Source organism: Salmo salar, chromosome ssa06 (genome assembly GCF_905237065.1).
Source record: "Salmo salar chromosome ssa06, Ssal_v3.1, whole genome shotgun sequence".
NCBI classification, from domain to species: domain Eukaryota; kingdom Metazoa; phylum Chordata; class Actinopteri; order Salmoniformes; family Salmonidae; genus Salmo; species Salmo salar.
Window position 1 is genome coordinate 32,812,035 of NC_059447.1, and position 24,054 is coordinate 32,836,088.

A 24,054-nucleotide genomic window follows, 5' to 3' on the forward strand; every position below is an offset into this window, starting at 1 on the left:
GGCACCTCGGGGGGTTGTGGTATATGGCCAATATACCATGGCTAAGGGCAGTATCCAGGCACTCCGCTTTGTGTCGTGCATAAGAACAGCCCTTAGCTGTGGTATATTGGCCATATACCACACCCCCTCGAGCCTTATTGCATAAGTATTCACTTCAGTGTTTTTGCTGACTTTACTGTAGTATTCACTAAAGTCTGCAAAAACACTACAGTAGTATTTACAGTTAACTCTAATGTAAATACTGTAATAAAAGATAATATAGTAATTAATGTAGTGTTTTTGCAGATTGTAGTATACTGTAGTATTTACTGTAGTGTATTTGTGGACTGTAATATACTGTAGTATGTACTATAGTGTTTTTGTTTTATTATCTTTGATACATAGAAGTGGAGGCTTTCTCCTTGAGGAAACCTATTGGAGATATACCAAAAGAGAACATTTTCCATAACCTGTAGGTAGTAAGGACTAGGGTCTGAATAGAGTTCAGAGCTTCGGCCCATTCTTATAACTTGTAAGGAACACAATATATGATCTATACTTGCATGTCGGTTTCTCACTTATGGGTGGCACAAATTGGGATATGGGGAGGGGAATGGGTAGGGTATATGCAAATTAAATACTGTAGTATTTTCTATAGTTAAAAAAATGTACACCACAATCCAGATTGAATTATTACAGTACCCTGAAAGCACATGCTATTGACAGTTAAGTTAAATTGTTTGCCTTGAATCTTTTGATATGTCATTCTCAGAAGTGCGGATCCTGGGCCTCCCGAGTGGCGCAGCGGTCTAAGGCACTACATCACAGTGCTGAGGCACCACTACAGCCTCGGGTTCGATCCCAGGCTATGTCACAGCAGGCTGTGACTGGGAGATCCATGGGGCGGCACACAATTGGACCAGCATCGTCCGGGCTACGGGAGAGTTTGTCCGGCTGGAATTTCCTTGTCTCATCGTGCTCTAGCAACTCCTTGTGGCAGGCCGTGCACCTACAAGCTGACTTCAGTCGTCAGTTGAACAGTGTTTCCTCTGACACATTGGTGCGGCTGGCTTCCGGTTTAAGCGAGCAGTGTGTCAAGAAGCAGTGTGTTCTGGCAGGTCGTGTTTCGGAGGATGCATGGCTCTCGACATTCACCTCTCCCGAGACCGTAGGGGAGTTGCAGCGATGAGAGAAGATTGTAACTACCAGTTGGATAACACGAAATTGGGGGGTAAAATATTTCTTTAATAAAGAAGTTCGGAACCTGGCTACATACAACGTCCTAAATCTATAATCTTCTATGTAGTCATACATTTAGCTTTTTTTGCAATTGTTGTTGTTCTTTTTTAAGTTGAACAAAAGCCCCAACTTGTATTACTAAATGCACGCAATATCAATGGAAAAGTATGTCAACTCAATGTTCAGCATAGACTGACATATAATAATGTAAAATGGAGATCTCACATTCAAGCACTTCCATGAAGCTATAACCAAGAATGTAGACATCCTTGATATAAGTGAATCAGCATTAAGGGGCTATGGCTCTTCATACAGGCAAGCTGTTGGCACAGCAGATCATCATCTGCTCTAGCTGTATGCTCCAGACACATCATTCAACTGTCCGTTTCACTAAGCCAGTCAGATGGGTGGGCTAGTAATTCAATCCCAAAGTCTGGAGGTCAGAAGTCCACAGAAGGGGATTGAGAATGAGACTCATAACTGAGAAGAAAAGACAGCAGAGGACTCTGGGAAAGGGAATTTTGTTATTTTACATAAGAATGAAGGAAAGAATAAAATGATTAGAGGTTTGAGAGACAGAGGGACATAGTCCTGGAGGGGGTAATGATGTAATTGCTCTCACAGGAGAGGAGTGTAGAAGCCCTCAATGCACGGACACTTCTCTGTATAGTTCATCAGTTGGAGAATACAGCTAGTGACAGGAGGGTAGCTAAAGTGGTAGAGACCTCTGACAATGATTCTACAACAGTATATGAGATATCAGCAGAGTGGGTTCAGGCTCAGTGGTTTGAGGTGAATGACGATATAACACATGATTAGTTATAATGCATCAACTCAACCGACCCTAGCCAACCAACTCCTTCCCAGAATCCTTGCTAGCATGCCAACTTTCCTCATTTGATAGGGATTTCCAGACACTTACCAGCAGGTCTGCACTGAGGTCCACTTCCTTTCCTTTTAGTGGAAATAATGGTCAGGCAGTAGCTAGAGGTCAGCAGGGGATGATGATATGACTCAGTCCTGGTCTCTCTGACCTCATGTCAGTCATGGCTAGTGGGCTACTCTCTGAGAGCACTTTACAGATTTTCAACCATGGTAAATCTCACTGGTGGAGCACAATTATTGGCATCCTGTAACATTCTCTTATGTAGTGTATGAGGTCATCTCCACAATGCTGCAGTCATTGGTAACCTACATTAGATATCATTCTATAGAGCAGACACGCTGAACCTCCACAGTAAAAAGTATAATGACAGTAAAACATTACAGCCCAGTGGAGAGAATCATCCTCCACCAATGCTGAGTGGATCTGCCCTGCCGCCCTGCTGCCCCGCTGCTTGTTTTTTATGGAAATACCATCAAGTCTGAAACAAAAAGAGGGAGGAAACACAGCACTTTTTGGAAGTGCCTTTGTGAGCCAAGAAAATACTCAGAGCTACTATTCAAGAAAAATGCTGCTAACACTTTTTTGGGTGGATGATTATGACTTAATGAAATTAATCATTAGTGTCTCATAAGCCGATTGGCTTTTAGGAGGCATCGGCGGAGGCAGAGGAGGAAATGAATTCATATAAAGACAGGGAGGTGGGTCTCCTGAGCTGATGGGGTTTATTACTGTGCTGCTGACACACTGTGGTGACAGGCAGGAGACAACACCCACAGATGGGGATGTAATGAAAGAGCAAAAGTCAAGAAACACTAGTAACTATTTCTATAGAAACATGTACAGTATGTCTAGCAAGAGCCAAGAACTGAAAAGAATGTTTACAGCGAGTGTATAAGGTGTTATAAATGATTTACAAAACATGTTACCCCGTTCAAAATAACTTATCAAAGAAATCCAAATAAAGTGAAATGAAGTCAAATGGTCATGAAAATCTGCTGCCAACTAGCCTATATAATTATGAGCCCTTTTACAGGTAGACTTGGAGAAGGTATTCCACACAGAAGTGGTGGCTCAGCGACAGTGCAGTGCAGTATATAGAAATGTCCTTTACCGCTCCTTAAACCTTGAGTGATATATTAGGGTGTCTGAGGCAGCTTAATTGTGTCTGTGCCAGTGACAGCAACCCCGGCAGACTGCAGATCAATTAAAAAGGTCCTTTTTCAAGAACAGTGCTCCTGGCAAAGGGAGGGACGCTCTCAAATTAAACCTCCATGAGAAGTCAACAATAATTCACACACACACACACACACACACACACACACACACACACACACACACACACACACACACACACACACACACACACACACACACACACATCTCTCTCTCACACACACACATACACACACACACACACACAAATCTCTCTCTCTCACACACACACACACAAATCTCTCTCTCACACACACACACACACACACACACACACACACACACACACACACACACACACACACACACACACACACACACACACACACACACACACACACACACACACACACACACACACACACACACACACTTTCTCTTGCTCTGTGGGGAAGCCGATACAGAACATGAGCCCAGTATGTATCGGCCAATCAACACTAATCTGGGTTAGAGGTCAAAGGAGTACACAAGCACAGAGCGGTCACATTGGGACCCTTTCCTCCAAGCTGCTTTTCCAGCTGGGTGGCTCCGAGTCACAGGAAGTCATTCTGTTCTACAGAGCAGACAAAATCAAAGTTGGGGAGAGGAAACACTCACAGGCACAATAGGCCTGCACCCTGCCCTCCCTGACTGGAAAACAGCAATCACACATGGCACGTTGTGACGGTTGGTGCTACTGTAAGTGATGTTGTTGTAGTCAGGTATTGGTGGTTGGCTTAGTTAGTGCACTCTCTGTAAATCACAGCAGATCTTTATGAGGAGACAGGGAAGAGAAGAGAGGATGATGCCTTAAAAGGTTCTGAGGATAGTGTTTCTGACCTTGGTGACCTTGATACTGATCGTTGTGATGATTGTGCTCAGCGTGGCTGAGGACCCAGTGCAGGACATGAGTCATTTGACCCTGCATGGGAATGTTGTGCGTAGTGACCTTCTGTTGTTGAGTGTCTCTGGTAGCTAGCCTTCAGTGCTATCTCTTTTCCTGGCTTGCATCATGAGTACCACTGATCATAATCCTCTTTGACCCAAGATTGAACCCTGAACACTGTTCCTCTTCTCTCTACTCACACACCTCCCCTCTGCTTCTCCATGGGCACAGATACAGTAGATTCCCAAGGCCCTCTGGTGAATATCCCATTCCCTAAAGTGAATGGCTCGGACCAGCTCAAATCTCTCAAAAGCTTTTTTTACTGCCTGTGTGTTTGCTGTGACTGCACTGACTGCATTACATCCACAATCCCTTATTCATGTTCTAACTCTGTAGGAGGGCTGAGGGTTCACTGAGAGCAAAAGTCCTTACTGTACCCAAACTGCTCCTTGTTCTGGATAAGTAAACACATTTGTAAATCAGATACAAATCATTTAAATATCATCAAACATGACAACAGTTGCTGTACTGTACTGACTCTGCAACATTGCTGTCCTTGAATGGAGGTTTGCTTATCTGTCAGTCTGTCACTACCCGTTAAGGCTTCCCCACCCACAGCCACACTGTTGTACAGAGCCCAACACAACCCTGTCTCACCTCTCCCTCTCTTCACTAGCAGTGCTCAACAAGCGTCTCTTTCTTCCTCCGGCTTACAAAGGCCCACATTCATGATACAGAGAGAGAGCTTCACGCCAGCACTGTTTCCTAAGTGATAAACGGTCAACAAACTGAATGCCAGTTCCATGGTGTGACTACAGTGCGTGTGTGTGTGTATGTGTGTGTGTGTGTGTGTGTGTGTGTGTGTGTGTGTGTGTGTGTGTGTGTGTGTGTGTGTGTGTGTGTGTGTGTGTGTGTGTGTGTGTGTGTGTGTGTGTGTGTGTGTGTGTGTGTGTATTCTTTTTAAGGAACTCAGTCGAGCTTACAACTTACTCTTGATAATAGTAACAGTAGAATGTATAAGGTGCAATTTCAAAATTGTGTGTAGTGCATAGTGCATCAGCAGTGCTCCTCTTGTCATGTCAGTCACTGCAGACCTTAGAGAGCTATTTATAACTTGTCAGAAATGTCCAGATCAACCAGCCCATGTCAGCTAATGTGTTTTTAGCTAGGTTTTTTAGCCTGTTGATTTTGTTGTAATGTTTGAGTCACTCAGATATAACATGAACACACATAAGACATGGCAAAATGTGTAGAAATACAGGAAATTAGCTTTTAAACTGCAAAATGTTCTATCGGCAACAAGAGGGCTGTGAAAATTGTGTGTCATGGACAGTACTTGTGCCCATAGAGGGAAGGCGAGACATGTTCCCCAATGATGGAAACGGGGCCAGAATGAAAGTTTGGGAACCACTGACTTGAGCTTGGAACCTCAGAGGTGGGGAAACTCCCACTGTTCATCCGGGTCTCCTGTGCTGCTTATGGTAACCGAACGCGTGCTGAAAAACAATTCATTCAGCCCCTGGGATAGCAGAGCTCCCTCCCTGGGCTCTGTGGTGACATGAGAGGACTTCTAAACCAGTTTCCTCACTCCCTCCATCCTCCCTGTGACCCGGGCTTACTCCACTGGCACGGCAGCTCCGGTAGGGTGGCAGAGCTGCAGCCTGCCACAACACAATAAACCCTTAAACTCCTCTGAACTCCCTCTTCCAAGGCCCTTCTCCCAGACGTCAACAAGGGTTTGACTATTTGTGATGTGAGAAGGATAAACACAGCTAGATCTGATAGATGTCTGAGCAGTGCTAAATTAGGAAGACCTCTCTTCATGGTGTCTGTCACCTGAGAGAGCCATTAAAAGCCTTCTCCCCTGAGGACAGCTCATTTGTGGGTGGCTAGCTGATACTACTGCAAATACTTTGAGGGTTTTAAAAAGACCAATAAAGGGAAGAGTGAGTATGGTAAGTAGCAGACTTTGAGCCAGGGGAGGAGGGAGGGGAGCACAGTGAGAATAACAGGATGAATCCCGTTAGTAGGTAGTGTACTGTATGAGCCCTGGGATTATTTCCTTGGCTCTAGTCTATCAGGCCACATGTTTCCATACTGATAAAAAAATGAAATCCATGACAACGCCGGTGCTCAGTCCACTCATAGGCGGCTGGGAGAGGGTCTGGCTAAACATAAGAGATGACTGTCATAAGAGATGTTCTGCTCTGGACAGAGACCACACAGTGCTAGTCTGTGTGTCTGTGTGTCTGTGTGTCTGTCTGTCTGTCTGTCTATCTGTCTGTCTGTCTGTGTGTTTTTATTTTTTTATTTCACCTTTATTTAACCAGGTAGGCTAGTTGAGAACAAGTTCTCATTTACAACTGCGACCTGGCCAAGATAAAGCAAAGCAGTGCGACACAAACAACAACACAGAGTTACACATGGAATAAACAAGCGTACAGTCAATAACACAATAGGAAAAAAAGAAAGTCTATATACTGTGTGTGTGTGTGTGTGTGTGTGTGTGCGCGTGTGCGTGTACGTGTGTGTGTGTACATGTCATTTCTTGATATAGAGTTTATTCTGTTAGACAGTATTCTTTTGAAAAAATAATGACAAGATTGTAGTAGGCTTTTTCTACCTCAAAACAAGTTTTCAAGATGAATACTTAATTCAGTCAGGAGAGAGGAGAACCTCACTACAAGCAGAACCCTGACACCTGCTGAACTCCCACTATATGTTAGTCGACAGTCGTATACCTTTGTTGGCATACCCCATATCATTACAGAACATGTAGCATTAGCTTAGTACAAATTGAGATGCAGCTGCATGAGAGGTGACGTCTGTCCATCGATTAGTCAGTCATGTATTTCAGGCTAAATGACTCAGTAGACTGTCATTATTAATAGCTTTGGCATTAATGAGGACATGCTAATGTGATTTCCAGGGCAGGTTAATAATGACTTCCACAGATCTAATTGAGGTCAATATGAAGCATGATTCCTATTCCTGTCAGTATAAAGCCAACATAGAGACAAGCAATGAGGCTCTGGAAGGGGTTGTCTTTACTCAACAGCCAGAGCAGAATGCATACATGATGAAGCCATGACAAGACCCATGTATTTACAATGAAAAATGTAATATGTTATTATTCAAATGAAAACAAAACTACTGAATTAGTCGTTCATTTCTTCATTCTCTCTGGTAACGAAAACAAATATTTTAAATATGTCTCCAAATGCAACATATTTTTTACATGAAATCCAACGCTTAATAAAATCTCTGGAATTAGTCAATAACAACAAAAAAATGTGTTCATCACTTTTCAGGAGGAATGAAGCATTATTTCAATGAACTGTAAGGGTACCAACAAATCTGAGCACGTCTGTATATAAACTACTGTTCAAAAGTTTGGGGTCACTTAGAAATGTCCTTGTTTTTGAAAGAAAAGCACATTTTTTTGTCCATTAAAATAACATCAAATTATTCAGAAATACAGTGTAGACATTGTTAATGTTGTAAATGACTATTGTAGCTGGAAACGGCTGATTTTGTATGGAATATCTACATAGGCGTACAGAGGCCCATTATCAGCAACCATCACTCTGTCACGATCCTCGTCTTCTGACGATATCGCGAAATCACTGTCGGAGAAAGTGGACCAATACGCAGCGGGTTGCGTGTTCAACATCATATTTATTATAGACGTTGACCACGGAAAAACAAGAAATGCAGACAACACGACAGGAGACAGTTTCGCAGGCTATAACTAGCAGTGCAAAAAATAACTACCCACGAAACACAAAGACAAACACACCCTACTATATAGGACTCCCAATCAAAGGCAACTCAACACACCTGCCTTCAATTGAGAGTCCAACCCCAATTAACTAGACATAGACCAGTGACAAACCCCATAAACATACACCAACTCCCCTCTGCCACGTCCTGACCAAACTACAATAACCAAATATACTCTATACTGGTCAGGACGTGACACACTCCTGTGTTCCAATGGCAGGTTGTGTTAGCTTTTTTACATGAAATCCAACGCTTAATAAAATCTCTGGAATTAGTCAATAACAAAAAAAAAACACTGTATTATCACAACTCTGTCATAGGTTTGTACAACTGTAAACTCTGGCCTTTATTTTATTTTAGGTACATTAACTTTTGAAAGTCAATTCATGATTTCATTTTTTTACTTTAAATGTTATTTTATGTTTCTTCAGAGAAAATATATGTGTAGTGGTGTCCTATGTTTCTTTGTTCTTGTATTGTAATTTGAAACTGAATAATAATAAAAAATATATATACAGACGTGCTCAAATTTGTTGGTACCCCTCCACAAAAAATGAAGAATGCACAATTTTCTCTGAAATAACTTGAAACTGACAAAAGTAATTGGCATCCAGCATTGTTCATTCCATATTTAATAGAAATTAGACTTTGCTTTTGATTTTATATTCAACATAATATTGTAAATAATAAAACAAATGAAAATGTCATGGACAAAAATTATGGGACCCTTAACCTAATATTTTGTTGCACAACCTTTAGAGGCAATCACTGTAATTAAACATTTTCTGTAGCTCTCAATGAGACGTCAGCACCTGTTAACAGGTAGTTTGGCCCACTCTTCCTGAGCAAACTGCTCCAGCTGTCTCAGGTTTGATGGGTGCCTTCTCCAGACTGCAAGTTTCAGCTCTTTCCATAGATGCTCGATAGGATTCAGATCAGGACTCATAGAAGGCCACTTCAGAATAGTCCAATGTTTTGTTCTTATCCATTCTTGGGTGCTTTTAGCTGTGTGCTTTGGGTCATTATCCTGTTGGAGGACCCATGACCTGCGACTGAGACAGAGCTTTCTGACACTTGGCAGTACGTTTCGCTCCAGAATGCCTTGATAGTCTCGAGATTTCATTGTGCCCTGCACAGATTCAAGGCACCCTGTGCCAGGCGCAGCAAAGCAGCCCCAAACATAACCGAGCCTCCTCCATGTTTCACTGTAGGTATGGTGTTCTTTTCTTTGAAAGCTTCATTTTTTCATCTGTGAACATTAAGCTGATGTGACTTGCAAAAAATATAATATTTGCAACTGTTGTCACAGGAGCATCAAGCTGCTTGGAGATGGTCTTGTAGCCTTTACCTTTACCATGCTTGTCTATAATTTTCTTTCTGATCTCCTCAGACAAATCTCTCCTTTGCTTTCTCTGGTCAATGTTCAGTGTGGTGCACACAATGGTACCAAACAGCACAGTGACTTTACTTTTCTCCATTTAAATAGGCTACTTTTCTCTACTTTAAATAGGCTGAATGACTGATTACAAGATTGGAGACGTGATACTAATTAAAGAAACTAATTAATTTGAAATATCACTATAATCCAATTATTTATTGTATTTTCTAAGGGGTACCAACAAATGTGTCCAGGCCATTATAGAATATCTTTGTAGAATAAGCAGTAATTCATCTCTTTTCACAGCTTCGTTGCTTTATTCTATGACATACCAAAGGCATGCAAGTCTACGTGATAAAATAGCTTTTAATTTCATCACTTTTCAGGAGGAATGAAGCATTATTTCAATGAGCTGTAAGGGTACCAACAAATCTGAGCACGTCTGTATATAAACTACTGTTCAAAAGTTTGGGGTCACTTAGAAATGTCCTTGTTTTTTAAAGAAAAGCAAAAATGTTTGTCCATTAAAATAACATCAAATTATTCAGAAATACAGTGTAGACATTGTTAATGTTGTAAATGACTATTGTAGCTGGAAACGGCTGATTTTGTATGGAATATCTACATAGGCGTACAGAGGCCCATTATCAGCAACCATCACTCCTGTGTTCCAATGGCAGGTTGTGTTAGCTAATCCAAGTTTATCATTTTAAAAGGCTAATTGATCATTAGAAAATCCTTTTGAAATGATGTTAGCAAAGCTGAAAACTGTTGTGCTAATATAAGAAGCAATAAAACCGGCCTTTAGACTGGTTGAGTATCTGGAGCATCAGCATTTGTGGGTTTGATTACAGGCTCAAAATGGCGAGAAACAAAGAACTTTCTTCTGAAACTTGTCAGTCTATTCTTGTTCTGAGAAATGAAGGCTATTCCAGGTGAGAAATTGCCAAAAAACTGAAGATCTCGTACAACGCTGTGTACTACTCCCTTCACAGAACAGTGCAAACTGGCTTTAACCAGAATAGAAAGAGGAGTGGGAGGCCCCGGTGCACAACTGAGCAAGAAGACAAGTACATTAGAGTGTCTAGTTTGAGAAACAGACGCCTCATAAGTCCTCAACTGGCAGCTTCATTAAATAGTACCCGCAAAACACCAGTCTCAATGTCAACAGTGAAGAGGCGACTCCGGGATGCTGGCCTTCTAGGCAGAGTTGCAAAGAAAAAGCCATATCTCAGACTGGCCAATAAAAAGAAAAGATTATGATGGGCAAAAGAACACAAACACTGGACAGAGGAACTCTGAGTCTGGCTGGCAGTGGCAGGAGTATGGGGTAATGTTAGTTACAGCATGGTGAGGGTGAATTAAATTCTTCAACATCTTGCTAGATAGCTAGCTAGCTAGCAATATTAGCGAAGCCAGCTGCAGCCACATATTGACTACCTAGCAACATGACATAATTTCTCATTTATGGAGGCAGTGGAAATGCAATTTGAGCTAGCCCACCAAGACCAGCCCAACCTGAGTTGACTTCAAAATGCCAATGGAAGCTGGGCTTAATGGGCCATATAACAGGGAGGAAGTCCCTCAGACAGAGAACACAATAACAAGTTCAAAAGTTAAAATGGGTCTCCTTCACACAGAAAGGTGAACCATTGGAGGTGTGGTGTGGGAAGATAGCCTAACCAAATTGATATTACCAGTTTGTCCTGCCTAAACTAAAGGTGTGTAAAAGCAATGATGAAGCGGAGCGACACACTGTCAGAAACAGCAGATTTTCGTCCCTCACACCGTCAGACACTTGGGTCTTAACAAAGTGTGGCAACTTTTTCCTTGACGTGTTCCAGACTTATAATGACAGGCCTTATCAGCAGTCCTCCAGTCCCAGCCTCCTCTGATGTCCTCTGTGGCCTCATACAGAGAGACAGAGACACAGTCCAGATCACCTCCTGTGCCCTCTGGCCCTGCACTGAAGGGCAACTCATCTCAGACACAGATTGAAGCTTTGTTCAAGTATCGGATAGACACTGCATAGTACTGTATATGGCCAGATAAACAAAGAGGGGGTCAACAGAAATATGGAGAGAGAGAGAGAGAGAGAGAGAGAGAGAGAGAGAGAGAGAGAGAGAGAGAGAGAGAGAGAGAGAGGGGAGAAGGATAGATGGTGTCATGTTCTGACCGGTTATTTGTTATTGTAGTTTGGTCAGGACGTGGCAGGGGGTGTTTGTTTTATGTGGTTCGGAGTTTGTTGGGTTATGTTATTATGTAAGAGGGGTGTTTGTTTAGAGTGTTCCGGGGTTTTTGGGCTATGTTCTTGTTAGTTTATTTCTATGTTAGTTCTAGTCGTTCTATGTCTATGTTTAGTTAATGGGGTTGACCTTCAATTGGAAGCAGCTGCTCCTCGTTGCTTCTAATTGAAGGTCTTATTTAAGAGGGGTGTTTGTTCTATGGTATTTGTGGGTAGTTGTCTCCTGTTTAGTGTCTGAGCACCTGATAGGACTGTTAGTGTCGTTTGTTTGTTTTTGTATACGTTATTTGTTTGTTTTCCTTCTTCAACATTAAAAGAATATGAGTATACACATTCCCGCTGCGTTTTGGTCTGATCCTTACCACACCCGTTACAGATGGAGAGAAAGGGGGAAAGTGCGTGTGAGGGGACCGAATGCTCATTGCTCACAGCAAACAACCAAATTGAATGGCTCAATGAACTGAGGCCCATAAAAACACTCACTGTCACACACACACACAACTCACAGAGCATCACTTAGCCTACACACATGCATACACCCATAAACACAAGAACACACCCACCCATACGCAAACACACTAGCCTGCTAACCTGTTGGAAGATAGATGAAGTAAGAAAATCACACTTTGAGGAATCTTACATACAAGACCACAAAGCTGAGTTCACACTGGCAACTGAATCTCAAAACTTCTGTCTTAGCCTACACACAGTCTAGTTTCTAGTCTTAACCATAGCCTTTGGTTCAGTAGGTCCCTACATGGTTAGTGTCAGTGAGATTCACTTCAACAGACCACGGCTTGAGACCACCTCTTACTTTGATCTATTCATTCAAGTATGCAGTGTCAAATTCAATTGATGCAACAAAGACCAAACTGTGTTTTATCCAAAACAAGAGGCAGCAGGCCTAAGCAGTAGCCAAGCCAATGGCATCATTCTGGCCTGTGTCATCATGTAGTAAGCTGTGCTGGTCCGGAACACAGCACCATTTACCCTCCCTCAAACCATGCATCTCACTTCTGTTACTTAACACGCAAAAAAGTGTAACAGATTGTTATCCGTGTGTTCACATACCAATTTGATAAAGACCTGTTGAATCCCAAATACAGTGATGTATTGTTCTGTGAATCTGAGACTGAAATTCCCCTCCACCAGAATAGTGATGATACAACAGAATAAATCAGTGGAGTAATGTCTGTGGGAGAAGGGACACTATCATTTAGATGTATTTGTGATGACTCACCAACAGTGAATTTAGCACTTGGTATGAATCATTCCATTGGTTATCACCCTGATACCACTGCTAAAGAGGGTGTGTATTTCAAAAGCAGAAATATGTTTTTAATAATGCATGAAACTCCCTGCTAATGGGCACAGTGGAACCGATCAAAGGCCTATCCAGGGGGTGTCAGGCTCCACTGTGCCCACAGGCATACCTTCAGGAGGAGCCATGCACAGAGAAAGTATCAAACAGCAAATTACCCAGCTTTGATTCTACTCCTCAGGCTGCACAGAAGACATTATAGAACAAAGTTGCAGGTCTCCTGTGAAAGCAGCAGTTTCACTTGTGGCATCAGCTAGACGGCTGCAGCACACAGGGCATATTCACAGACAGAACTATGGAAACCCATCACAACAGCTCTAAGCTGTTTCTCCCCAGAAACACAGGAAATAAGTTTGTCAGAGAGGCAATTGTTTCCAAACAGGTATATGAACAAGTTCACCAAAGGGGGTAGGCAATACAAGGTATAGAGGGAGCTTTATCCCTCACACAGGATTATCAGAATTATCTGTTGAATCATATGCCATTTAGAGCACAGGAGAGAAGGAAATATGCCACTTGTGTGCAAGGCTTCTCTTCCTCTCACATCTGTTCAGAATTTTTCAGAATCACAGAGTACATAAATTAAAGGCGATTAACGCTGTGTTAGCACATTTAGTATAGATCCAAGGGTAGATAAGTACATCAATAATTGAGAGCTGAATTTAAATTGTACAGACTTAGAGCTGCAAAGAACTTAAAGATGCTGTTGCAAATGCCTGGAGAAGCCGACGTTCTGTTGTGAAACCAAGGTTCTGTAAGTATATGAAAAGATCATTTTCTGTATAGCAACAGGTATTTCAAACAGTAGTTGTTGCTGTTGTGAGTGGGGAGTGCAAGGCACTGTTGAGACTTGTGGCGCAAGCCTACACTTTGAGTTCAGTACAGTTCAATGTGACTGTGTGACAGTGGATGGAGAAGGCACTCTTACCTTCCCTGGGGCTTTGGTCTTGTTATTGTTGTTGCTGCAGGAGGACAAGTTGACATCCTCGTGAACTCGGTCCAGAAGCCAAAGCAGGAACTCCAGGGCGTCATGTTGGGAGTTTCCTCGGAATTGGGATCCATACTTGGATACTATACTCTAGAGAGGGAAAGGAGAGTCACATGGTCAATGAAGGAGTCAATGTAAAACTGTATTGTAAACATTGGTGAATTCGTGTGTCTTCAATGGATAGGGAAAACAGATTAGCTGACTCTCGTTTTAAAATGGTTACATTGATGTAATTCAAGATGAATGTACTATAACCACACAGTAGGCTTTTGAAGTAAAGACTTGCCTAAATGCATGAATAACCTTCTGCTGTCCGGATAATCCGAACATTTTGCATAAGAGTGAAAAACTAAAACAGCAGTGGGATAATTCAGATCCAAATCTGACAGCTTGTTAGGATTTGAGATGTGACGAGAATACCCAAATTGCATTATCAAAAGCTATTGGTTTGTTTACTGCCATTCCCGCTTACGTAGAAACATGAAACACACAGTGCGATATCCACTGGCCAACTGAGGAGTGCAAGTCCCTATATAATCAGTTTTATTTTTTGCCAAATTCTATTTGTTTTTTTTCTCAAATTCCATTTTCTCCATTTGATTTTTCCAGGATTCTGTTTTCCCCCAGTTTTTTCAGGTTTTCGCTCTCAAAATATCTATTTTTTTGATAGAAAAACAACAACATTTGATGTTTTAGGTCCACACCAATGCTTAACCAACATCAGGAGATCCCTTTCGAGGCCTGGGAAAAATATATTACCTTTACATTTTTGGGTGTAGATACCCTTTTATTCATTGCACAGCAACACTGTTTGGTTAGCGGTGTTTCTGAAGCACACGTGATTGCAGTTTGCTAAACAAATCGCCATTGGATTGATGCAAATAATCATGATATCATTCTGCCAGGTAGGTATAGGCTTTTGGGAAAGCCTTCCCATCTACCAGAAGATGGATCATTATTAGCATCATTGCTAATGCCAACACAAAAAGTGCTAGACAAACACACAGACTGGGGCATTCACGTGTTGCCTCTTCAGAAAGATTAAGGAAAATACGAATCACTGATGCATTTTGTTCATGTCTTTACACCATAGTGCCCTCAAAGCTCATCACTAAGCTAAGAACCCTGAGACAAAACACCTCCCTCTGCAACTGGATCCTGGACTTCCTGACGGGCCGCCCCCAGGTGGTAAAGGTAGGCAACAACACATCTGCCACGCTGATCTTCAACACGGGGAGCCCCTCGAGGGTGCGTGCTTAGTCCCCTCCTTTACTCCCTGTTCACCCATGACTGCGCATTCAATCACGACTCCAACACCACCATTAAGTTTGCAGATGACACAACGGTGGTAGGCCTGATCACCGACAATGATGAGACAGCCTGTAGGGAGGAGGTCAGACACCTGGCAGTGTGGTGCCAAAACAACAACCTCTCCCTCAATGTGATCAAGACAAAGGAGATAATCGTAGACTACAGGAAAAGGAGTGCTGAGCACTCCCCCATTCACATCGACGGGGCTGCAGTGGAGCAGGTCGAGAGCTTCAAGTTTCTTGATGTCCACATTACCAACAAACTATCATGGTCCAAACACACCAAGACAGTCGTGAAGAGGGCACGACAATGCCTAATCCCCTTCAAGAGACTGAAAATATTTGGAATGGGTCCTCAGATCCTCAAAAAGTTCTACAGCTGCACCATCGAGCTCATCCTGACTGGTTGCATCACCGCCTGGTATGGCAACTGCTCGGCATCCGACCGCAAGGCGCTACAGAGGGTAGTGCGTACGGCCCAGTACATCACTGAGGCCAAACTTCCTGCCATCCAGGACCTCTATACCAGGGGGTGTCAGCGGAAGGCCCTAAAATGTTTTAGACTCCAGCCACCCTAGTCATAGACTGTTCTCTCTGCTACCACATGGAAAGCGGTACCGGAGTGCCAATTCTAGATCCAAAATGCTCGTGAACAGCTTCTATCCCAAAGCCATAAGACCGCTGAACAGTTAATTGAATGGCTACCCGGACTACTTGCATTGACCCCCCCTTTTTACTTTTTATTTACGCTGCTGCTACTTTCTGTTTATTATTTATGCATAGTCATTTCACCATTACCTACATGTACATTACCTCAATTACCTTGACTAACCTGTACCCCCACACATTGACTCTGTACCCCTTGTTTATAGCCTCGTTATTGTAATTTTATAATGTTCTTGTAAGTAAGCATTTCACTGTAAGGTCTACACATGTTGTATTCGGCACATGTGACAAATACAATTTAATTTGATTTATGATAATCTTATGCAAATTAATTAATTTTCTAACAAGTTCAATACATTTAGTTGATTTCCTGTTAAGTTCAATAAATGTTTTAATATTGTTGAATTCCGTTTTAATGTCTGGATTCCGTGATTCTGTCCGCGTTCTCCACATTGCAGATTTTATAGGACCCTAGGTGTGTCTGTTGGTCCACCTGTGGCTGCACACAGGATCCCTTCTTCAGGAAGCTCAGCTGTAGGCCTAACTCCTGTAGCACAGTGCCCACAGTGGGCCCACAGCGGGTCAATCATTGCCTCAAGCCCTATGTCTCCACAGAACGCAGAACAGAGGGATTCTTGAATTGCAAATTTTCCCTAATGCTCTTCACGCTTCCCTCGTCGCCCACTGTCTGAGACAAAGCTATTTCAGGTCCCGGGCAGAAAATCCTCAAATACTGCTGAGCCCAATCAGAGCTGACCTTGGATGGCTCCCACTGAACCCCCTAATGAGTTTGCTGACTCATATTCAGTTATTCAGAAACCTTTGTCTCAACACCACACACACACACACACACACACACACACACACACACACACACACACACACACACACACACACACACACACACACACACACACACACACAAAACTATAGTACTTGTATTACCCAAACTTAACTGACAGATATAAAGACCGTTCTTTTTACATTTAAGAAAGCAACATCAAATGAAATATGTCCTTAGATATCACTGTGCCACAAAAAAGTAGGTTGAGGAATACTTAAGCCCACATGGAACACAATGTAAATTGAAATCTGTGGTTTAAGACTGAGTGGCACACGACTCATTTACTCTGGAATTAACCGGCTGAACTGCAGCTGGCAGCCTCAAGGAGCCTCAGCAGTAATGAGAGATTATGGAGAGAACAGCAGCCTGTGATCACTGCCTAATAATCCCTGGTATCTAACAGACATACTGTATGACTATCATACAGTACAGTAGATCTAGCTATCATTGGTACAACCTGTATAATAACACCGTGTGTGGGAGGGACTGCTTTCTCTACCTATCTTCAAAGTAGCTACTCAGCTGAACATTGTACAAAGTGAACACACATTCATAAACAGAGACCAAAGTGATTATTGGGATGTGTCAAAGCAAAAGTAGGAATAGAAGAGAGTAGTCTCCTAATGCTGTCTGAAAGTGTGCCTCTTCCTACAGTGTCTATTTTTAGTCAGAGACAAAGTCAGGTGAGAGGTATCACACTGTTCAGGTCCTTACACACAATTACACAAAATGTGGACAACAAAATTAAAACATCACAATCACAAGGCCATAACTCAGACTGTACAGACAAATCCATTGTCTGGTTGTCCCTGTGCCAGCAGCAAGTCTGTCCCTTTTGTGTCAAGAAAGAACAGCATGACATAATGGCCTCTTGGAGACTGGCAGCACAGTTTAGGGAAACAAGATAGCCTTCATGTAATAGTTTTGCTCATTGTACAGCTTTAACCTACTGTAAATATATTGCATGGAAGGCAAAGCACAATTGAGGTAGCAAGATGAAAGACCTATCTTGATGTTGTACGACTCATTTTGTTGTGTTCTACATAGCTAAGTTAGTCTGAAGGCAGTGTACAGACAATAAAGATTCTAACTCTTGACATACTTTAAATTAACTCTCCAAGGCATTTTCCAGAAATAGGCTCTCTGCGGACACATAATGCTACAATTACAAGCTGCTGTTACAGTGGCAAATCTCCTATGGTAATTATAGTTATCTTCATCAGTGTCCATGAATGTGGTAATTGCGTCAGATAAATAATTGATACTGTAGATAAGGTATAGATCTCTCTGTGGTGTCCACAATGGCCATTTTGACCTAATTACATATAACTCTGGACTGTGTAATATGTGTGTATGATTAATGCTCTGGTTTATGAGGTACCTGACTCAAACTGACAATTAATATGAACCAGTCCCATCAGTCATATAAATAGTACCACTGCTTGGGCTTTTTACTGTAACAGAAACTACATTAGATGACCTCTGAACCTCTGAATGTTGGTATACACGGCCTCTTTCTCTGTAGTGTCATCATCAAGCAAATTAAGCATGATAATGACTATAGTGGGTGCTGGTACTGTAAAACTCTGCTGACATATACTGTATGTACGCCCGCCCAGTGGTTAAATTGAGAGGTGGGGGGGGGTGACTGTGAGAAGGTCAGTTCTGCCGACTTTTTAAAAGGACATTCTATTCCAAAATAAATGAAAATTCTAAAATATAATTTTCCACTCTGGAAATGAGCCCAATAACATATTGGTCCATGTTATCAGGCAGGTGTGTTATTTAGCAATAAGCATTATCACCTGATTGATGTAGCCCACCTGATGCTAACTGTTAGATATAAACATTAGGCTATCTTGTTGCCAGTCAGCAACATATTGATGACTTGAATGCCCCCCCCCTAAAAAAATTCCACTGGCACTCAGCTAACCAAGGATCATGTATTGTGAACTATTGTTATACCTACCCCGTGCTACAATTAGCACCGATCTTATGCATTCAACGCCATTTGCGAGCTCTGACGAGCATAAACCATGCCGCTGCTAAAAAATCTGGTTCTAAAATAGTGCGTTTTACACATTTTTGGGATTTGAGAAATAAGTGTAGTGACACTAGAACGCTCCGTGATCCTCCGCTATATACAGTGGCCATCATAACTGCTTTCAAATGTGGGTTTTCCCGCGACTGTATTAAGAATGTTGTACAATGACTGGGCATCCATATGTCTCTCCCTGTGCAGCACTAATTTGAGTTCTCCTCAAGAGGAATATTACTTTCTCGCATAGAATGCGACAGGCTGGACAATTTAATAGGTAAACTAATCTACTATGGGGTTGTCTGATTTTGCAGTTGCTTACTCATGTTTTTGGTTGTGGAAAATGAAAATGTGGATAACACATTTTTCATTATATAATTCAAAATTAGGGAGAGTTGTCATGCCCATAGAGGGCACAGATGCACGTACCCCCACAGATTTGTCTTGTTTATATATATTATTATTATTATTTAAAAAAATAATACTACTAGCCACCTAGCAATTTTATGCCCAGATAGGTTCCTAATCTCCCAACATAATAACTAGCTACCAAGAAGCCATTTCAGGCTATCAGTCAAGTTAGAGTAGCTAGCTTGTCTAACTATATTAGCTGGCATGCCTTTAGAAAAGCAAGCAATTACTATATGTACTGAATAAGACTCACATTACCGTCAATCTTTTACCCACATTTTTGCAGAGAAGCATATTTAGTTTCTTTAAAAAAAAAACTGTCAGGAGGATACAGACAGCTCAAGAGGTAACCTATGTTTAGATATGCAGAAAAATAAACAGCTTTGACATAGAATTAAGCATAATTACTATGGTTCTAGATTGCAGCAAAATGCTGTTTCAGGTGTTTGAAAAATGCTAAATTCTCCAACTTCAGGACCGGGACATATCCCAGTATGGATCACCCCCAAGTCATCCTCATGTACTTTGTGCCCCCTCAGATTTTTGGGGTGCATGGCGCCCCTGACCAAAGGTACAGGGTCTCATTTGAATCATAGGTGCTGGGTGTTGGACCCATTGGGACCCGGGCCAATTAAACCCCTGTGAACGCCCGAAGAGAAGATTTATAGAACAAGAACAAGTGTCATCTCCCTGCGACTTCACTGAGTCATTTAACTTCATATTTAAAGTCCTGAAACCCAAAGCTCTGCCAGATCAGATAGCCTAATCATTAAAAGGAGACCCCAAATATTGACACATCCTTGGAAGCCAGAGTCACTGTTACGGTGATGAGTCATCACACAAACATGTCAAAACTCTAAACTGATTTATCCTTCAATCACGACCAGATAGTCCATCTGCTCCGTAGGGAGGGAGGGAGGACTGAATTTCAGCTCAAGAGGCCTTCATCCCTCCCTCCCTACCCTCCCTGACCCCTGTCCTAGGCCTCTCCCATGTTATTGAAACCTATATACTAGCTGTTGAGTAACTGAGTTTCTGTTTTCAAACCTTCTCTGGCCCCTCTATGCAAACAGTGAAATCCACCAGGAGGGATTCAGAGAATGCACTAGGACAAACAGAACAGATACTCTTTAAAACACCCATCTGATTCTGATCCCAGAACAGGTAGAATGAAGCCCTCAGATCAGATGACAGTGACAGGTAGGACATGATGAAGGGGAAGTATATATATAAAGTCGCGGGCACAGTACTTAACCTTCGATACAATATTTAAGTAACCCTCCCCCTACAGTGTCAGTCCTGCAAGGTGCTACTGGAATGTGGCTCAGTGCCAGTCATCCTGTTGTAGCTACCTTTTTGTTTTATTTTTCTCCAGTCTGCGCCACCAACCTGCCTGAGAGGACACTGGGACAGATCACCATTTAATGGTAACTTTTTGCTTCTAATTAACCAACCAAACCTCTCTTCTGAATTCACTCAAAATACATTTTGCCTGCTTATAATGAGGCTTGAAAAGTCATCTCTTTCTGTCAGGCTGTCAGTCATTCTCACGTTAGAGTTTACTTGGTGCATGTTAGTGAATATTAGCCTGTAACTGAACAGCACACATGTGTGCAACCACCAAATTGCTTTTGCTAATACATTGTGTTACATCATAAAGTTTACTTACATTCACTTTCATTTTCTCCTCCAAAATTGTGTTTGTTTATTTTTTTATGGGATGTGAGGCAAACACATATCCACCTTCTTTTCTATTCCTTGTCTATGCTATTCATTCTCCTCTTACTCTGTCAGAGGCATGTGGAGTGACTGATAATACTGTTTGAGAATTGCTCTGAGATAATTATGAAGTGGACCATTTAAATTACGGGGTAAGGTTTTTGATTGTTTATAGACGGCTGGTTGTTTTGTCTGATGCTCCCATGGCCTAAGGGCTCAGACAGGGGCCTGACAGCTATCTGATTATCTCATGGTGCCTGCAGACAGCTGTGGAATTACATAGAAGACAGTTTTAGACGGCCAGACATGAACTCACGACCCTTCTGGTCACAGAGCCACAGCCAAGATGCACGCCTGTGTGTGCTTAAACCCAGGAAAGATCTCATCACATGCATTGGGTGTTTTTCATTACAGCTATCTTGAGATCTAAACTATCTTGACTACATGAAGCCAGCTCAGATTTTTGTCCTCTCAAAATCGGATAGGAGAGTCCCACAAGATAAGAAGGAAGTGGCTATAGATGGAGAGGAGTTGGCAGGGTGTACAGAGAATAGTGAGATTGTGAGAAAGAGTTACTTTTTGGAGGAGAGGAACGGTCATACAGAATATTGGGTCAGACAGAAACCAAATAAACTAGTTAGGATTGATTATCCTCTGAGACCTCTCTGGCAGGAGGTACAGCACTGACTGCAAAATAAAGGTAATACAATCTCTGGATGGTATTTTAGTCTGGTATTGTGGTGGGGCACTCTCAATCTGCCCCTCATTGACCACCACCCAAACAAAACTTCGCTAACTCCACTACTTCCAGTACATTACACTGAGCTAGAGGCAAAGTGATTGAGCCCCTGGCTTTGCACAATGCAGGGTGATCCACAACAAGATCCACTCTCAGATCCACACTCGTATCCACACTCAGATCCTTTAATGGAGAGTGTTCCTCTCAATAAACAGTCTTCTCTATGGCAATGATGCCTAACTAACATAATGAAGTGTGTCCTGTTCAGAAACACTCCAATACTGTAAATGGTAGTGAGTCAGCCAGGTGCTATGCTCATCATCTCAGCAACTGGAATATTAAAGCCCAGCGTTCAGAGCCGCCATACCTGGAAAACACTCATAACACACCAGCTTTCAAAAGTCTGTTTAGAGAATAGTAAGTCCAATGTTTATGTTCAAGGTTCTTCTGTGCTGTGAGCATCTAATGGAACAAAGTGCTAGCTCAGCACTCTAGACAGACACCTGGTAATCCCATGCCCTCAGACTCCAGTGACACACAGTGCCAGCCAGCCACCTCATTAGTAAGTGGTGAACTAAAAGCCATCTGGGTAAAACCACAGACTATAAAAGCACCGTAGAGATGAACTCGAGTTCAGAATAGCTATCAAAGCTCGATGATGCACTGACTTATAAAGTAATCAATCCTGGAGAAAAAAATAAACAGGTTACCTACAGGCTAATAAATCTTATGAACTCCAATGTCATGGATAGTGCTTCAGGCATCATTTTTGGAATATCAAATCAAATGTTATTTGTCACGTTTCATAAACAACAGGTGTAGACTAACAGTGAAATGCTTATTGACCAATATGATAACATTTTCTGTAAATCCCCTCAATATTTTAGGCAAATGTCAAACATTTTTTTTTTTTTATCATGTTAGGAATGACAGCAGCATAGTTTCTTTATGTTGCGGTTTCAATCAAGGTGCAATCAAGGTATACAGGGGCAGGGGCAAATGGAAATACAGCAGTCATCTTCACCCCTGGCTCTCTGGTACTATAATAGCTTGTCCTGTGTTTATTACATAGTAAGTATATTGTTAGTACACAGGTATAAGAGCAACTAAATGTAATAATAGCCAACTATAGCCTACCTTGAATTCCACTGACAGTTGCGGGATGTATTCCAGAGTCCAGAGTGCCCTAACAAGTGATGCCAACTGCTCAGTGACTTCACCTCTGGCATGCTGCGTATCTTCACTTTTAACAATCCCATTAATTCTCCTTCGACTCAAATCCAATTTGTACCGCTCCAACCCGAGATACTCTGCGAGCAGGTCAGTGTTGCTCAAGCACTGGACCACGGCGTTCATGAAACAGGTGTTCCCGTGATTTTTCAAGCCTAGAACACCTGGAATGTTGCCACCATAGCACCATAAAACCCTTTCTTTCACCGAGCAACGGGAAGAAGCTATCGAATTATTTTTTACAGAATCATCCCCGGCGACCTGGACATCCTCTTTGATATTTCCTGAGTTGGCACTGAGTGTGCAAGGTGTAACGTCACGAAACCCCCCATCGTCATCCTCTGCGCCCTGAACTGCAACGTCTCCAAAGTGGGTAAAAGTGCCCAAAGTTTTGATAATTTTATTTACAAAACTCCCCACCGACTTCAATGATTTCTTTCGAAAAAGCCGTCCATGTTTCTGTTTGTTTTCCTTGCGCTTTGCTGCCTTTGACGTGGCTTCATCCTTCACTCTGCAGTGTTTATCCATATCTTTATAATACTTTACCGATGTTGGAGAATTCTGGAATTAATTTCGAGGCCAGTGCGCCACTTTTCTGCAGAGATTTCCCATCCGGATACCGTTAGGAGGACAGAAAACAAGCGCACAGAGGTGAAACCATTGCGGAGCCATGGCACTTCAACACATATCAACTCCGTGCAGCCGGTAAACGTCAAACATTTCAACACTTACTGAAACCCTTAATGCTTGTTGACCAAATTACACGAGCTCCATCGATGTTCAACATTACCCCCGCCTTTCCTTGCCTCCTACTTGCAGCCTTTACGGGCATGTACACACGCACTTACCCATTGCTTCGAACTTCGCCTGGAAAGAGGCGTGTATTCATATGCGTAGTGTGTGACTATTCCCTCCCACTTCGATTCTAGTCCCGGTATCATCAAAGTAGTTTATGATACAAACGCTGACTCACAAGTTGATGTTTCCAGGTTGAACTTCTATTCTAATGAAAACAATCAGTTTTTCATGGCTGAACGTTGAAACAGTCATATTTTCTGTTTGGCAGATTTTCTTTGTTAATATTAAATATATGGATTAGTCATGGACAAGTTTTTGCATTTAGAACACACCCATATTAGCCAATCATAAATGGATTAATGATGTGTAGACATTATTCAAGTAGGTTATGTGGGTTTCCCAA

At 42.1% G+C, this 24,054-nt stretch overlaps 1 protein-coding gene across 1 annotated transcript in view; it reads right to left on the reverse strand.

Moving 5' to 3' along the window:
- The window catches only part of LOC106607063 (ubiquitin carboxyl-terminal hydrolase 43), an 86,719-nt gene extending 62,974 nt beyond the window's left edge, over positions 1–23,745 (reverse strand). Inside the window, exons 1-2 of the mRNA XM_045720322.1 lie at positions 22,761–23,745; positions 13,837–13,986 (exon numbers count right to left, since the gene is read on the reverse strand). Of these exons, the coding sequence (XP_045576278.1) occupies positions 13,837–13,986; positions 22,761–23,381 (771 nt within the window). The 5' untranslated portion in view covers positions 23,382–23,745. The remainder of the gene's footprint in view (positions 1–13,836; positions 13,987–22,760) is intronic.
- Positions 23,746–24,054: the final 309 nt, after the last annotated feature.